At 43.2% G+C, this 18,666-nt stretch overlaps 1 protein-coding gene across 1 annotated transcript in view; it reads right to left on the bottom strand.

Annotated features, from left to right (window-relative positions):
- Positions 1–18,666, bottom strand: part of LOC126194802 (palmitoyltransferase ZDHHC23-B) — a 66,773-nt gene that overhangs the window by 35,531 nt on the left and 12,576 nt on the right. Inside the window, exon 2 of the mRNA XM_049933113.1 lies at positions 4,221–4,506. Coding sequence (XP_049789070.1) covers positions 4,221–4,506 — 286 coding nt within the window. The remainder of the gene's footprint in view (positions 1–4,220; positions 4,507–18,666) is intronic.

Consider the following 18,666-nt stretch of genomic DNA (forward strand, 5'->3'; position numbering starts at 1 on the left):
TCAATTGTTCCCTTATGCTCTCCCTGAAACTCTGTACAACCTCTGGTTCTTTCAGTTTATCCAGGTTCCATCTCCTTAAATTCCCACCTTTTTGCAGTTTCTTCAGTTTTAATTTGCAGTTCATAACCAATAGATTGTGGTCAGAGTCCACATCCGCCCCTGGAAATGTCTTGCAATTTAAAACCTGTTTCCTAAATCTCTGTCTTACCATTATATAAACTATCTGATACCTTTTAGTATCTCCAGGGTTCTTCCATGTATACAACCTTCTTTCATGATTCTTGAACCAAGTGTTAGCTATGATTAAGTTATGCTCTGCACAAAATTCTACCAGGCGGCTTCCTCTTTCATTTCTTAGCCCGAATCCATGTTCACCTACTATGTTTCCTTCTCTCCCTTTTCCTACTCTCGAATTCCAGTCACCCATGACTATTAAATTTTCGTCTCCCTTCACTACCTGAGTAATTTCTTTTATCTCATCATATATTTCATCAATTTCTTCGTCATCTGCGGAGTTAGTTGGCATATAAACTTGTACTACTGTAGTAGGCATGGGCTTCATGTCTATCTTGGCCACAATAATACGTTCACTATGCTGTTTGTAGTAGCTTACCCGCACTCCTATTTTTTTATTCATTATTAAACCTACTCCTGCATTACCCCTATTTGATTTTGTATTTATAACCCTGTATTCACCTGACCAAAAGTCTTGTTCCTCCTGCCACCGAACTTCACTAATTCCCACTCTATCTAACTTTAACCTGTCCATTTCCCTTTTCAAATTTTCTAACCTACCTGCCCAATTAAGGGATCTGACATTCCACGCTCCGATCTGTAGAACGCCAGTTTTCTTTCTCCTGATAACGACGTCCTACTCTACATGTATTACGGCAATTGTATTTTCGTGTTGAGATTAGTTTGCTTTGCTGACTCTCAACAAAACTGTCGCATTCAAACCTAACCTAGGCAACTGGCTATGCTATAGGTCAGTCTGCCACCGCATCTTGTTTTTTTCCGGACACAACCGTTCGCTTCATGAACTGAAAATTAATCTGTCACATTCAAACCTGAGCTTGGTCTCAGGCTCTGCTACAGGTCAGCCTGGCACCACATTTAGTTTCTGTCCTAGCTTCGCCAAATCACTACCACATTGTCACATTCCAAACTAACCTAGGTCTCGGGCTACACTCGAGGTCAGTCTGTCAGTATTTATAGCTTGCTTCAACTCATTTTTTCCCTTCACCAACCTATGCCTGAACTGTCAAATTCCAACCTACATTAGTCGATAATCATGACATTAAGCTGTGCTATTAAGTCACAAGGTAATCACTGTATTGGAAATAATGCCACTTGCAAAGAAAACATTATTATTAATAAAACTAATTGACATAAAAAGTATTACTCTCATTCAACAAGTAATTGAAAAATGAAATGAAAGAAAATAAAACTTTATTATTGATTATAAATTCTTTTAACTGCCTCCATGAATGTAGTAAGTCTTTCTCATTGCTCCACCTCCTCCACATATACTCAAAGAAATATGCATATAAAAATGTTCTTGCATTTATTGGGTCCATTAACAGAATGCTTGACTGCAGACCATGTGCCCTCTATACTACTCACATATGCACTTGTTATTCGATCTTTAAAATGGATTCTGCATTTCACCAACTTTACAATGCATTCTATGTTTCAACAACAAATGTATGAACCTCTCACCCAACAAACAGTCACAACGTCAGAAGTAATCAGAAATTATAACTGTTCCTGGAAGCACATACTTCTTCAGCACATTCGGTAGAACACAAGTTTTTCTTTTGGGAACAACTTTGAAAAAATACTTCTTGCTATTCGTTTTCTGAACTCTGATTTGTCCATTTCTGTAATTCTTTCTTCACCCCTGCCCCCCCCCCCCCCCAATACACTACTATTTCTAACAGATCATCATACATAAACTTCGTGACATGAACTGCACCAGTCAACATCTCTTCACAAATAAAAGCATTAGTACACTTCTACACCCACAGGAAAGGCATTCTTAAAATGACTTCCATCTTCAGTCTGCTCCCCACAAACCACTCTTTTGCTTCCATAGACACATGAAACAAGAAACAATATCACCAAAACTCATGACTTTTCTGATGTATGGACGATGCTACAAAAAATATGAAAGTGAGTAACTAATCTTAAAATTCTTAACAACGAAACCAGCTAAGTTTATTTTGCATTGTCCTTTTCAAAAATCAATGTAATTAATCAGCATCTTCTGCCCCGACACCATAAGCGCATTTTCACTCACGATTCATCGTATCGAATTTGTTGGTTGTCAGATATATCCGGCTGTTACTTTCAAATATGTCGAGATTTCTGAGGTTTCAATTAGTTGTATTTTAATAGGAAAGTTTAAACAAGAAGAAATGGTAAAATTTTCTTTGTCAGATACATTTCATTGTTATTTCCAAATACATGTAGATTTATGAGGGTATGACCTAATGAAACAGATAAGTATATGTTTAGAAGCACTTTTATTTTATAAACAACACTTAAACGAACTAACATAGAAACAAAAGCACTGTTTAATTAACCAATAATAAAATAAACTTTCCTTATATCACTCTGTTGCCGTGGGCAAGGGTGACCCTACAGAAATGACCCACTTGAAGCATTTAATAGTGTGGCTGCATCAGATCAATTACTTATAATCTTGTAGACAACTGTCTCATAGTGAGATTGTACTGCAGGCTCATAATCTGGGTAATTTTCTTGCAAAGGATGATAAATTTTCTGTCACCTAGCGCATTGCTTATTTTATATTACTGCTACTGACTTGGATGTAGTGCAACACAATTTGTCATTGTGTTAGCTGAAGCAATAATGAAGGAATAGCTATGAGCTCACAATTGTAAAACAACAAATGAATGGCGCAAGACACGGTATTTGTGGTTGGTGACTTTGCAGACAGAAGCACCTTCTCTAAGGTTAAGGAGATTGTTATGCTGTTTTGACTCACCAGTGCACAAAAACTGGAAAGAAATCATTGCTTAGCATCTCAGCTCATTTACAATCACCCAGCTAAAAGTATTTTAGCAAAATTCCAGCACATTTATATGCAGCTTTCACTGTCGAAGTCTCTAGCACACCATCAAATTTTTTGCAACAAAACACACAATTTACTCACTGCATATATAGAAACAATACAATCTGCATTTGCCAGATTTCATAATACTGGGACTGACCGTTCTGGGAAGTTCCCAAAGTAAATGGATTGTACTATTCCTGTGACTGTCTACTCTGCACTATGATCCCAGATGCTTAACCGATGCCCATGACTACTTCATTACGGAGAACACAGTAAATCACATTATCATCTCTGATGAACAAAAACAGTTTCAACAATAATTGGTGCCAGAATTAACTTCAGAACCAGTAGCCCGCAGAACGGGGACTGCCTATCATTCACAGATAATCTGTCACTCAATATTTTATTAATATTATGATTGATATCCTTCTCAGTACGACACTCAAGACAGCAACTGAATAAGAAACTGTGCAACAAAGAAAAGGGAGAGACTACAAATCTTACTCCTCCTTCCTATTCAAAGAGTCTTAATAATGAAATCAACTGGCACACAATGTCTACTTCAACCAGATGATACTCGGGATGATTAATCAAACAGCTACACATTGCTTTTGAAAGACACAGTGATGACGAGGATACAACATGATTGGAATATGATGATGCTGCTAGAACAAAGACCACAGATCCATACTCAAGATGCTGCAATAGGTTCTTAAAAGGCTTCTGTAGTACCTGTTTGATACAATCATTAGTAAATAAGTAAAGTGCAACTTCAAAACTACTATATGCATCGATAATGAAAATGTCAACAGAAGATGAAGAAAAAGTTCTCCACACAACACAAGAAACTTGCCTTTACGATGTAAGTTATTCATATTTTATGGCACACAGACATCATCTGGTTAACAGATTATTGTCAGCTACCCCATCTAATCCTCTCACTGCTACTATCTTCATTGCATCCATCTCCCTCCCTCACCTGCCTCCCCCCCCCCCCCACCTCTTACAAGGACAGAAAATGGAGGGTCCATATTTAAGCTCAGCCAAACATTGTAAGCCACATGTTATTCTTTATTCAGTAAACTAACAGCTTGAGACATGTCATCATTTGTCACAAGAAGTAAACAACTTCACCACTCACCAGTACTGGCAATACTACAGAAGAAACCATCCATGCAACAAAATATCGTGGTGGTACACAATGTAGCATTAACCGAGCAGCCAATGGCACAGAACCTAATGTCAAAACTGTCCACCACGGTCCTTGGGCTGCCATCACACCAATTAATGCCAGTAACAGTGGGGGCAGGAACATTTCTGGTGCAAGAGGTCGTGCACCACGTAGCCAAGGAATTCGCATTCGGTCACATATAGTTACCATGACCGCATGGAAAAGAGATACAGGCACTTTCCGGCACCGGAACAGCCTGAAAAAGGATTATTTTTTAAAATTTGTTGGTTATATTACACAGATTAAACATTAATCACATAGTTATTAATACAAAGCCCTTTGTTCCAAAGGGCTTTTTATACCCTGAACAGCTATTAAACTAAGAAACTGAAACAAATAGATAATGACAAATGAGACATAATTACATGTGTTCATCTGCAATGATGCTGAATAGGTACAAAAGTAACAGTTTTAATCTGATAATCCAGATGCTGATGAAATTTTGTACAATTTCAATTATTATTATTATTATCATCATTATCATTTTGTGACTGTCCCAACTTCCTGCCCTGTCATACACTATGTGATCAAAAGTATCCGGACACCCCCAAAAATATACGTTTTTCATATTAGGTGCATTGTTCTGCCACCTACTGCCAGGTACTCCATATCAACCACCTCAGTAGTCATTTTTGACACCGTGAGAGAGCAGAATGGGGCGCTCCGCAGAACTCACAGATTTTGAACATGGTCAAGTGATTGGGTGTCACTTGTGTCATATGTCTGTATGAGAGATTTTTCACACTCCTAAACATCCCTAGGTCCACTGTTTCCGATGGTGAAGTGGAAACATGAAGCGACACGTACAGCACAAAAGCGTACAGGCCGACCTCATCTGTTGACTGACAGAGACCACCGACAGTTGAAGAGGGTTGTAATGTGTAATAGATATCTATCCAGACCATCACACAGGAATTCCAAACTGCATCAGGATCCATTGTAAGTCCTGTAACATTTCGGCGGGAGATGAGAAAACTTGGATTTTATGGTCGAGTGGCTGCACGTAAGCCGCACATTGCGCCGTTAAATGCCAAACAATGCCTCGCTTGGTGTAAGGAGAATAAACACTGGATGATTCAAGGTTGGAAAAATTTAGTCTGGAGTGACAAATCACAGTACACAATGTGGCGATCCGATGACGAATGCCCAGTGAATGTCATCTGCCAGCGTGTGTAATGCCAACAGGAAAATTTGGTGGCAGTGGTGTTATAGTGTGGTCATGTTTTTCATGGAGGGGCTTGCACCCCATTTTGTTATGCGTGTCACTATCACAGCTAAGGTCTACATTGATGTTTTAAGCATCTTCTTGCTTCCCATTGTTGAAGAGCAGTTCGGGGATGGCGACTGCATCTTTCAACATGATCGAGCACCTGTTCATAATGCACGGCCTGTGGCGGAGTGGTTACACGACAATAACATCCATTTAATGGACTGGCCTGTACAGAGTCCTGACCTGAATCCTATAGAACACTTTTGGGATGTTTTGGAATGCCAACTTTGTGCCAGGTCTCACCAACCGACATCGATACCTCTCCTCAGTGCAGCACTCCGTGAAGACTGAGCTGCCATTCCCCAAGAAACCTCCCAGCATCTGATTGAATGTATGCCTGTGAGAGTGGAAGCTGTAATCAAGGCTAAGGGTGGGCCAACACCATATTGAATTCCAGCATTACCAATGGAGAGCACCACAAACATTAAAGTCATTTTCAGCCAGGTGTTCGGATACTTTTGATCACATAGTGTATGTTCTTAGGCAAGTTGTAAAACACTAGAATCAGCATAAACAGCTTCATTCTTTATCGTAAATTATTTTAAATCTTGTTATGTGGTTTGTACAACCACACACAGGGTTCATCTGAATGACTTTATCACTGCTAATGAACGCCATGTGATTATGTAAGAACTCAACCACAACATTACTACTGTTCATTTTTGCAAATATATTAACAACTTAAAATAACGTTTTCTGTGCTGTTCCAGAACATACTATTTTAACAGACAGATATAAATATGTTCTAGAAGGTTTTGGCATCTATGTTATGCATACATTGCTTGACTATCTGTAAAGAAGAAGAAGAAGAAGAAGAAGAAGAAGAAGAAGAAGCACAAAGTAAGTAAGTTAGGCTAGACTTCTGCTCACCTTGTGAACAGCAAACAGCCACATTTAAAAGTAGATTGTGGGATATCTTTTCAGCATTCATTCATTACATGAAGAATCACACACACACACACACACACACACACACACACACACAGTCCTCTAGGTGCTGTGCTCCACTGGCATAAGTAATGATCTTGGCTTGATCAGTTAGTGCAGGTACGAAAATGTCAGGGGAGTGGGAGGTTTGCAAGGTATGGGTGGGGGAAGATGATGCCATGGGAGGGAAAAAGTGAGAGAAGAAGAGAAATAGAAAAGGTCTATGCAGGTGAGTTGGGGTGATAGAAAGTGTGTGCGAACCTGGAGTAGAAACAGAGGAGGAGGAGGAGGACAGGTACTAGTGAAGATTCAGGCATGGGGGTCACAGGGAATGCTGCAGACTGAGTCCCCATCTGCATAAATCAAAAAAAGCTGGTGTTGTTGGGAAGGATCCAGATGGTACGAGCTGTGAAGCAGCCACTGAGGTCAAGCATATTGTGTTGCACAACATACTCAGCATTAAGTGGTGAACTGTCCCTAGATCATAGTTTGACTGTGGCCATTAATGTGAGTAGTCAGGTTGTTAGTAGTCGTGTCCATGTAGAATGAGTCACAGTGGCTCTTTACCCTGGTGGTACTGCCTGTGATAGGGTTGGAAGTGTCTGTGAAAGAACTGGAGTAGGTGGTATAGCCTGTTCACAGAGAGATGAAGAAGAGCTTTCCAGTTCTGGATCACACTAGTTGGCCAACTTCGGCCCATCCAGAACCTTGTGTATACTGCCATTGCAAGGTGATTGTTGTGCTATGTTGTGTCACAAATTAATACATCTCTCGGTGAGTGATGAAGGAATTCCCAGCCCATCAAGAGCAGTGATAGGTACTCTTTCACTTCTCAGAGAAGACAAATGGTAGTACTTTATGGAGTGGAGCTGGAAAAATAATTAATAACACTTTTGAATGTTGCAAGCAGGAGAGCCAAAATGAAGAGCTGCTCCAACCTCTGTCCCAACCGATGAGGTGAACAGTGACATTCGCGGGAGTAAGCTTCAGCTCTGTTAAGAGAATTTGAATTCTTCCTAAGATAATCCTGAGAAATCAATTTAAATACTGAGGAAAAAGAAGTTCCACTTTTTTAGTTCGTGCTTTGAAACTGCTCTCCCCTTTGTCTGAATTACTTTAAAATGGACAGTTTGTTAGTGTGCGTAAGAGCACCATTTATTTACTGTAGGAACTGTTTGTATTATTTCTTTTACATGGAGAGGTCCCAAGGAGTGAGAGTGACTTTCAGAAATCACTTATGTGGTTGTGTAGGTATTACATCACATCCTGCAATCATTTATCCTTGTGGGCCCTCGTTTGTGTGTAATCAACAAATATGTCCAATGACAATCTGTTTTTAATCTGCCAGTGAATCCTTTCCATTAGTAACTGCTGGTAACTGGTGATGGTACTGCAGGAATGTCCAATAACTGAAAACAAATTAATGGAGGCTTGGCAGTCCAATCACACTCGCAATAGACAAAATCATTATTGATACATCTGAATTGCACAGTAGTGTAATCAGGAAGATAATGAGACTGATTGTGACAATGAGTGATTTAATAAATCTTCAAAATTATGAGTCCTTTTAGTAATTTCTATTACTGGCTGTTTTTAATTTCAAATTTTCTATGAGAACTGATACAGAACCAGTAGCAACAAGCACTGTCATTCAACAAGAAACTATCAATTTCAATTTCATGACTACTGTAAGCTTTTGTTATGCCTGTCTCAGTTTTTACTTTTGCAGATGCACAATATTTGACCATTGACAGCTGGTACTGTGGCACTAGATTGTACTGTCAATGTTGTTTGGAGCATATGTCGACATGTGAGCAATATTATAGTGCCAGCATGTGTGACACAAGAGTGGCTTGTGCCTCCCATACTGTCCCTCACCCCTCGACGGACTATGTGCTGGGAATTGGTGGGCAGAGCTTGCTTCTCTTGCTCTCTGCAGTCACACCAAAATTTGTTCCTCTCTTCGTGAACAGACTATAGTGAGAGGATTGAGAGGATGTACAGGACATGACTTGTATCCGAGTCTCGCAGGGGTATAAGCCATGCAGCAACAAGTGGGCAGGAGGGGTGGAATATGGATGGACAAAGACATTGCATAGGTTGGGTGAACTCTGGAATATCACTGTGTGAGGGATGGGGAGGATATTTCTCACTTCAGGGCACAACAAGAGGTAGTCTAATTCGTGGTAGAGAAAGTGATTCTGGTGTTACAGTCTGGATGCTAATGAGTCACAATGGATGGAGAACAATAGATGACTGGGGAGACAAGGCAAAGGAGATCTTTTTCTTATAACTGGACAAGGTGAGGACGGTAATTTTGGACTGAAAATGCCTCTGCTAGACACTTGACATCTTTGTAGAGGTACTGCTTGTCACTGCAGATGAGATGGTTTAAGTGCATTTACAGTTTACCTGGCCATTCCATTGTATGCTGCATTTGATAACTGTAAGCAAGATGAATGATGTGAAGTGAACATGACAGACTGTGAGTCAGCTGAAACTTCCTGGCACATTAAAACTGTTTGCTGTACTGAGACTCAAACTCGGGACCTTTGCCTTTCGCAGACAAGTGCTCTACCTTTTCAGTTACCCAAGCAAGACTCACGACCTGTCCTCACAATTTTACTTCCACCAGTACCTCGTCTCCTACCTTCCAGATTTCACAGAAGTCTTCCTGAGAAACTTGCAGGAGTATCACTACTGGAAGAAAGGATACTGTGGAGACATGGAGACACAATATCCTTTCTCCCAGTAGTGCTAGTCCTGCATGTTTCGCAGGAGAACTTCTGTGAAATTTGGAAAGTTGGAGATGAAGTACAGGCGGAAATAAAATTGTGAGGACGGGTCGTGAGTTGTGCTTGGGTAGCTCAGTTGGTAGAGCACTTGCCCGCAAAAGACCGAGTTCAAGTCTCTGTCCAGCAGACAGTTTTAATCTGCCAGGAAGTTTCATATCGGCACACACACTGCTGCAAAGTGAAAATTTCATTCTGTAAGTTCTATGGTTCATAAATAAATCTAGCTGATAGTCTGTTCTGTTAGCTTAGAATTTAAAGACATCATCTCAATGTTTGGCAAAAATGGAAATGAGACGTACAAGTAGGTTTCCTCGGAGTCTTTCGCGACGGCATACGTGCATAAAACGTTCTTGGTTTTCAAGCCATGTCAATTTGAATTGAAAATTGAGAACATTTTATTCACACAAGTTGGTTATTGCCATTAGGGATACGTATCTCTGATTACACTACACATCAATCTATTAAGCCAATCATATTTTTGTATTGAGATTCATTGGCTTCACAAACTCGTAGCAAATTGTCGTATCCCAGCAAAATCTACGTCTTGAGCTTTGCTACAGGTCAGTCTGTCAACAAATCCAGTTTTCATTTGTTCACATTCATTGGCTTCACCTACTCATGACCAAAGTGTCACCTTCCAGCCAAACCTAGGTCTTTGGTTATGCCTCAAGTCTGTAAATCTAGTTTTCTTCCCGTTCTCCACATCAACAACAAATCAACTTGTATATTCCACTAAAAGAAATCATTAAATTCAGTAATGCTCATTGGTTACTGTATACTATCAAATAACTGACTACAATCAACAGCCAACAAAAGGACAAGTGGAAGTACTGGCATGCTGTAAGTGCACTATAGCTCATGTGATGAGCATGACTAGCTAGATAGTATAGAAGTGACTTCTTTATGTGGAGTGGGTGGCAGCTGTTGAAATGGAGGTATTGTTAATGGCTTTAGGTAGGTTTCAACAAAGGTAGTTATGAAGCCACCTGTGAGGTAGTGGTCGAGTTTGGGGAAAGTTGCTTGTTGGACTGAAGAGAGCGAAGTGAAAGGAATGGGAGAAGGTGTTGAGGTCCTGGAGGAATGTAGGTAGTGTCCTTACCCTCAGTCCAAATCATGAATTTGTCATCAGTGAATTTCAACTAGGTAAGGGGCTTGGAATTCTGGGTAGCCAGGAAAGATTCTTCTAATGAAATCTTCTCGGGCTTCCACCCGGGTAGCTACATCGAAAATCCATGACGTTTCAATGAGTGTCATTCTCATCATCCTCTGGTGAAGATGATGAGAAACATCATAGAAAACATCGTAGATTTTCAACGCAGCTACCTGAACGGAAGTTCGAGAAGATTTCATCAGCAGCTTCCACTGGGAAAGCCTACATTCACACAGGATTCTTCTAGATTACCCATGAACAGGTTGGCACTGATAGTGCTACGCAAGTGCCTCTGGCTGTACTGCAGAATTGTTTGTCAGCGATGTCTTCACAGGAGAAGTAATTATGCGTGATAATACAGCTGGTCATGATGCCCAGGAGAGTGGTTCTCTGTTTGGAGTCAGTCAGGTATCGAGGATGTTGGTTCAGAGAGAGCCAGCACTGACAGTGACAAGCAGGACATCAGGTGGTAAAGGGACAGGAACTGTGTAGAGCAGGTAAAAGAAACTGTTTGTCTTTTATATAGGAGGAAGGTTTTGGGTAACAGGCTGAAGGTATTGATCAATAATGGCACATAATCTTACTGTGGGGGCTTAGTAGCCATCCACATTGGGGAATTCCGATACGAGGTATGAGTCTGGGAAGTGATGAAGGTGAGGGACACACACTCAGAAGAGATTTTGGGGTGAGCCTTGAGATTTGAGGAGGGACTTGAGATCTGGCTGGTTGGTTTAAAAGAGGGGGGAAGGGACCAAACAGCTAGGTCATCGGTCTCTTGTTCTGAATAAAACAATCCACAAGAGTGAGAATAAAACAAGCAAGACTGACAACACAAAATGGAGAGAAAGGAAAAACCACAAGAACTATGGAAGGGCAACAAACACTTAAAGGGAAAAAAGGGGAGAAGAAAACCACAGAAACACAAGAAACAGGTAGAAGAGATTAAAACGACAAAACAGATTACCGTGGCTGGCTGACCATGAGAATAAAAAGGAGAAGCCAGCCACTCTGCAACACATTAAAACCTCCACCCTAAAAGCACTAGGCTGGAGGACGCAGAGGGACAAAAGACATGCACTAAAACTTAGATCAAATGATAAAACCCACCCTCATGAATAAAACGTAAAACTAAATCGACCAATGAGACGTTGTCAGATAAAATTAGCGGCAACAAGTCTGGTAAGTGAAGATTTTGTCACAGAGCAATCGAAGCGGGACAGTGCACCAGAATATGGCCCACTGTCAACCGGGTGCCGCATCGACACTGAGGCAGGTCCTTCACGGGTCAGGAGGTAGCCATGGAATGCCCAAGCATGGCCAATGCAGAGCCACCAGAGAACCACAGAGTCCCTGCGACAGGCACGCGTGGAGGACTGACACACATTCATAGTCTCCTTAATGGCACACAGTTTGTTGTGTGTACTGAGACTATGCCATTCCATCTCGCAAAGCCGAAAAACCTGATGACGTAAAAACGAATGCTGTCAGCAAGTTCGTTGCCTGGGATTCCGATGTGTCCTGGGGTCCACACAAACACCACTGAAAGACCGGACCACTCCAGGGCATAGATGGACTCCTGGATGGTTGCTGCCAAGGAATGATGAGGGTAGCAATGGTCAATAGCTTGTAGGCTGCTCAAGGAGTCAGTACACAGAAGAAATTATTCCCCAGAGCATGAACGGATGCGCTCAAGAGCGCGATATATAGCCACCAACTCTGCAGTGAAAACACTGCAGCCATCGGGAAAAGAATGTTGTTCAATATGTCCTCCATGGACATACGAAAAGCTGACGTGACCATCGGCCATCGAGCCATCAGTGTAAACCACTTCACGGCATTGGTACATGTCAAGAATCAAGATGAAGTGACAGCGGAAAGCTGCGGGGTAAACTGAGTCCTTTGGGCCATGTGAAAGGTCCAGGCAAAGCCGCGGCCTAGGTGTACACCAGTGAAGTGTACGCGATTGGACTTCAAGTATAGGTGGTAAAAGCAACGACTCCAGTTCAGATAGAAGGGATCGGACGCGATGCGCGAGATGAACCGTCGTGGGTGGGAAAAGGAGATGGTAATCCGAACGCCCAGGAGAACTACGAATGTGTGCAACGTAACTGGTGAGCAGTTTTGCACGCCTGACCTGCAATGGAGGAACTCCAGCCTCCACAAGGTCGCTGGTCACCGGACTCATCCTAAAAGCTCCTGTTGCTAGTCGAACGCCACAGTGGTGCACTGGGTCGAGGAAATGCAATGCTGAGGGTGCCGCTGAACCATAAACCAGACTCCCATAGTCAAGGCAGGATTGAACAAGGGCTCTGTAGAGCTGCAGCAACGTAGGGCAATCTGCACCCCAGATGGTGTTGCTCAGGCAGAGGACGGCATTGAGGTGCTGCCAGCACTTCACTTAAGCTGATGAAGGTGAGGAAGACAAGTCAATCAGGTGTCAAAAACCAATCCTAAAAATCAATACGTCTCCACTACAGTAAGGGGATCATCAGTAAGGTAAAGATCTGGTTCCAGACGAATGGTACGACACACGCGACTTTGCGGATGAAAACTGAAAGCCATGGGCTAGAGCCCATGACTGCGCCTTTGGATGGCTCCCTGTAGGCGCTGCTCAGCAACACCAGTGCTGGTGAAGCAATACAAAATGCAAAGACGTCTGCATACAGAGAGGATGAGACGGACGGCCCTACAGCTTCTGCAAGACTGTTAAAGGCCACTAAAAATAGAGATACACTCAATACAGAGCCCTCTGGGACCCCATTCTCCGGGATATGGGGGGGAACTATGGGAGACACCAACTTGGACACACAAAGTACGGAGCGACAGGAAATTCTGGATAAAAATTGGAGCGGGCCTCGAATACACCACTCATATAATGTGCCAAGGATATGATGCCGCCAGGTGGTGTCATACACTTTTCATAGATCAACAAAGACGGCAACAAGGTGTTGGCATCTGGAAAAGGCTGTTTGGATGGCAGACTCGAGGGACACAAGATTATCAGTGGTAGAGGGACCCAGATGGAAGCCGCCCTGGCACAGAGCCAGTAGACCATGAGACTCCAGGACCCAAATCAAATGCCAACACACCATATGTTCCAGCAGCTTACAAAGAAAGTTGGTGAGGCTGACAGGCCGATAGCTATCCACATCAAGCGGGTTTTTGCCAAGTTTGAGCACTGGTATGATGGTGCTCTCCCGCCAGTGCGATGGAAAGACGCCATCACACCAGATCCGGTTGAAGATCATGAAAAGTTATCGCTTGTAGTCAGACGAGAGATGTTTAATCATCTGACTGTGGATCAGATTGGGCCCAGAAGCTGTGTTGGGGCAATGTCCAAGGGCACTGAGAGTTCCCATTCTGTAAATGGGGCATTACAGGGTTCACTGTGGTGTGTAGTAAATGGGAGGACTCTCGCTTCCATCTGCCATTTGAGAGTGCGAAAGGCTGGGGGCCAATTCTCCGACCCAGAGGCGTGAGTATAGAGTTGAGCAAAGTGCTCGGCAATCACATTTGTGTCGGTAGATAACACACTATTTATATTAACACCAAGAACACCTGTTGGGGTCTAGTAACTAAAAACTCTGATCTTTGCCCAGACTTGGGAAGGTAAAGTATGGCACCCACAGATCAACACTTACCTCTCCCAACACTCCTGTTTCTGCCTCATGGTAAGCTGGCAAACGCGGGCACGGAGCCATTTATAGGCTATGAGGTGCTCCACGGGAGGGTGCCGCTTATGCCGCAGTAGAGCTCACCGACACTCCTTAATTGCCTCAGCAACTTCCAGTGACCACCAAGAGACTAACTTTCGCCAGGGGCACCCTAAAGAATGAGGGATCACATTTTCCACCGCAGAAACGATCATTATAGTTACCTGCTCACCCACCACATCAATGCTACCGTGTGGGGGAGATTCAACGGTGAAAGTTTCCCAGAGCGCCTTGTTGAAAGCCCATATGGGCAGGTGTCCATGGGCCTGATGCCGGGGCAGTGACAGGAAGATGGGGCAATGGTCACTACCACACAGGTTGTCATGTGCTCTCCAGTGGATAGATGGGAAAAGGCCAGGACTGCAAACCAAGAGATCAATGGCCGAATATATGCCCTGTGCCACACTGAAATGTGTGGTGGCCCGAGTATTTAAGAGGCAGAGGTCGAGTTGTGACAGCAAATTTTCGACAGTAAGAACTGTGCCACCCCACAATGGGTTATGAGCGTTAATATCTCCCAAAAGTACGAAAGGTTTACGGAGTTGATCAATCAGTGCAACCAATGTATTCAGACATACTGCATCATCTGGAGGAAGATATACATTGCAGACATTTATTTCCTGTGTCGTCCTTATCCTGACAGCTACAGCTTCAAGATGGGTTTGAAGGGGCACAGGTTCACTGCATACTGTGTTCAGGACACAGACACAAACTCCACCTGACACTCTATTATTGTTGCTACGGTTCCTGTAGAAAGAAAGAAGAAACTGCAAAAAGGTGGGAATTTAAGGAGATGAGACCTGGATAAACTGACTAAACCAGACGTTGTACAGAGTTTCAGGGAGAGCATAAGGGAACAATTGACAGGAATGGGGGGAAAGAAATACAGTAGAAGAAGAATGGGTAGCTCTGAGGGATGAAGAAGTGAAGGCAGCAGACGATCAAGTAGGTAAAAAGACGAGGAGTAATAGAAATCCTTGGGTAACAGAAGAAATATTGAATTTAATTGATGAAAGGAGAAAATATAAAAATGCAGTAAATGAAGCAGGCAAAAAGGAATACAAATGTATCAAAAATGAGATCGACAGGAAGTGCAAAATGGCTAAGCAGGGATGGCTAGAGGACAAATGTAAGGATGTAGAGGCTTGTCTCACTAGGGGTAAGATAGATACTGCCTACAGGAAAATTAAAGAGACCTTTGGAGAGAAGAGAACCACTTGTATGAATATCAAGAGCTCAGATGGAAACCCAGTTCTAAGCAAAGAAGGGAAGGCAGAAAGGTGGAAGGAGTATATAGAGGGTTTATACAAGGGCGATGTACTTGAGGACAATATTATGGAAATGGAAGAGGATGTAGATGAAGATGAAATGGGAGATACGATACTGCGTGAAGAGTTTGACAGAGCACTGAAAGACCTGAGTCGAAACAAGGCCCCGGGAGTAGACAACATTCCATTAGAACTACTGACGGCCTTGGGAGAGACAGTCCTGACAAAACTCTACCATCTGGTGAGCAAGATGTATGAGACAGGTGAAATACCCTCAGACATCAAGAAGAATATAATAATTCCAATCCCAAAGAAAGCAGGTGTTGACAGATGTGAAAATTACCGAACTATCAGTTTAATAAGTCACAGCTGCAAAATACTAACGCGAATTCTTTACAGAAGAATGGAAAAACTGGTAGAAGCGGACCTCGGGGAAGATCAGTTTGGATTCCGTAGAAATGTTGGAACACGTGACGCAATACTAACCTTACGACTTATCTTAGAAGAAAGATTAAGAAATGGCAAACCTACGTTTCTAGCATTTGTAGACTTAGAGAAAGCTTTTGACAATGTTGACTGGAATACTCTCTTTCACATTCTGAAGGTGGCAGGGGTAAAATATAGGGAGCGAAAGGCTATTTACAATTTGTACAGAAACCAGATGGCAGTTATGAGTCAAGGGGCATGAAAGGGAAGCAGTGGTTGGGAAAGGAGTGAGACAGGGTTGTAGCCTCTCCCCGATGTTATTAAATCTGTGTATTGAGCAAGCAGTAAAGGAAACAAAAGAAAAATTCGGTGTAGGTATTAAAATTCATGGAGAAGAAGTAAAAACTTTGAGGTTCGCCGATGACATTGTAATTCTGTCAGAGACAGCAAAGGACTTGGAAGAGCAGTTGAACGGAATGGACAGTGTCTTGAAAGGAGGATATAAGATGAACATCAACAAAAGCAAAACGAGGATAATGGAATGTAGCCATATTAAATCGGGTGATGCTGAGGGAAGTAGATTAGGAAATGAGACACTTAAAGTAGTAAAGGAGTTTTGCTATTTAGGGAGTAAAATAACTGATGATGGTCGAAGTAGAGAGGATATAAAATGTAGATTGGCAATGGCAAGGAAATCGTTTCTGAAGAAGAGAAATTTGTTAACATCGAGTATAGATTTAAGTGTCAGGAAGTCGTTTCTGAAAGTATTTGTATGGAGTGTAGCCATGTATGGAAGTGAAACATGGACGATAACTAGTATGGACAAGAAGAGAATAGAAGCTTTCGAAATGTGGTGTTACAGAAGAATGCTGAAGATAAGGTGGGTAGATCACGTATCTAATGAGGAGGTATTGAATAGGATTGGGGAGAAGAGAAGTTTGTGGCACAACTTGACTAGAAGAAGGGATCGGTTGGTAGGACATGTTTTGAGGCATCAAGGGATCACAAATTTAGCATTGGAGGGCAGCATGGAGGGTAAAAATCGTAGAGGGAGACCAAGAGATGAATACACTAAGCAGATTCAGAAGGATGTAGGTTGCAGTAGGTACTGGGAGATGAAGAAGCTTGCACAGGATAGAGTAGCATGGAGAGCTGCATAAAACCAGTCTCAGGACTGAAGACCACAACAACAACAACGGTTCCTGTAATATCCCTTATAGCCACGGAGGGTAGGGGTCCGCATTGCCAGGAACCAGCCTTCCTGGAAGGCAATGCAGAAAGCAGGTGTAAAGCTTAACAGTTGCTGTAGCTCAGCCAGGTGGTGGAAAAAACCGCCACAATTCCACTGGTGGGTGATGTTATCGTGAGGCTGGGAAGGCATGAAGTTCGCAAGGAGGCAGGTTATGCCTCAGGGTCACCTGCTGCCTCTGACAGTTTTTGTAGCCATTTTTTTTTCTATGGTGGATGACCAGAGGGTCCTGTTTCTTAGCAGACTTCTTCTTAGTTTGCTTGCTCTCTCACTTCGCTTTAGGGGCTTGCTTGGAAGATTTCTCCGAAGCAGCTTCAGACATGGAGGAAGACTGCCAACCTCTTCGTCCAGCAGCTTTTGGCTCCTTGATCCACTGGTGAATGTCTGCCGTGGCACTAGTGGAGACCTTGGAAGAGAGGGCCCCAAGGGACCCCTTCCGCACGAGAGGCTGTTGCTTCTTCGGCTGGGGAGAAGGGACCGATGTCCGCTGCATTTGGGGGGGGGGGGGGGGTGGGGGGGGGGCGCTTGCTCCCAAAGTAGGTGCTTTGGGAGCAACAGAGGAAGATTTGACCCCTACCACCAAGGGGCAGATGTATTCTGGTGGCCCGAAGGGCCCACTGTTCATGGCACATAATGAGGAAACACTGGCACTTGGGACGGCGATGATGATGTAGCTGCAACATACGTCAACATCAACTGAATGGGATGTAACATTCCGAATTTAAGTTTAGCCTCTGTGTAAGTCAATCGGTCCAGGGTCTTGTATTCCATAATTTTCTGCTACTTTTGGAGTACTAGACAGTCTGGCTAGCAGGAGGAGTTGTGCTCTCCACAGTTGATACAATTGGGAGGTGGCGCACATTGAGTATCTGGGTGCAGCGGACGTCCGTAGTCTCAACATGTGGCTCTGGAAGTGCAGCAGGACGACATGTGACCAATCTCCCAGCACTTAAAGCACCACATAGGGGGAGGGACATATGGTTTAACGTCACAGGGGTAAACCATCACCTTGACCTTTTCAGGCAATGAATCACCCTCAAAGGCCAAAATGAAGGCACTGGTAGCAACCCTGCTATCTTTGGGTCCCCTGTAAACGCTCTGGATGAAATTAACACTCCACCGTTGTAAATTGGTGCGGAGCTCATAATCAGACTGCATGATGGAAAATAATCCCCTGGACCATGAAACCCTCTGGCAGATTGTGTGCCAGACGGAGACTCGAACTTGGGACCTTTGCCTTTCGCAGGCAAGTTTTAATCTGCCAGGAAGCATACCAGCACACACTCTGCTGCAGAGTGAAAATCTCATTCTGGAAACATCCCCCAGGCTGTGGTTGAGCCATGTCTCCGCAATATCCTTTCTTTCAGGAGTGCTAGTTCTGCAAGGTTCACAGGAGAGCTTCGGTAAAGTTTGGAAGGTAGGAGACGAGATACTGGCAGAAATAAAGCTGTGAGGACGGGGCGTGAGTCTTGCTTGGGTAGCTCAGTTGGTAGAGCACTTGCCCGTGAAAGGCAAAGGTCCCGAGTTTGAGTCCCGGTCCGGCACACAGTTTTAATCT

The sequence above is a fragment of the Schistocerca nitens genome, chromosome 7, assembly GCF_023898315.1.
Source record: "Schistocerca nitens isolate TAMUIC-IGC-003100 chromosome 7, iqSchNite1.1, whole genome shotgun sequence".
In the NCBI taxonomy this organism is placed as follows: domain Eukaryota; kingdom Metazoa; phylum Arthropoda; class Insecta; order Orthoptera; family Acrididae; genus Schistocerca; species Schistocerca nitens.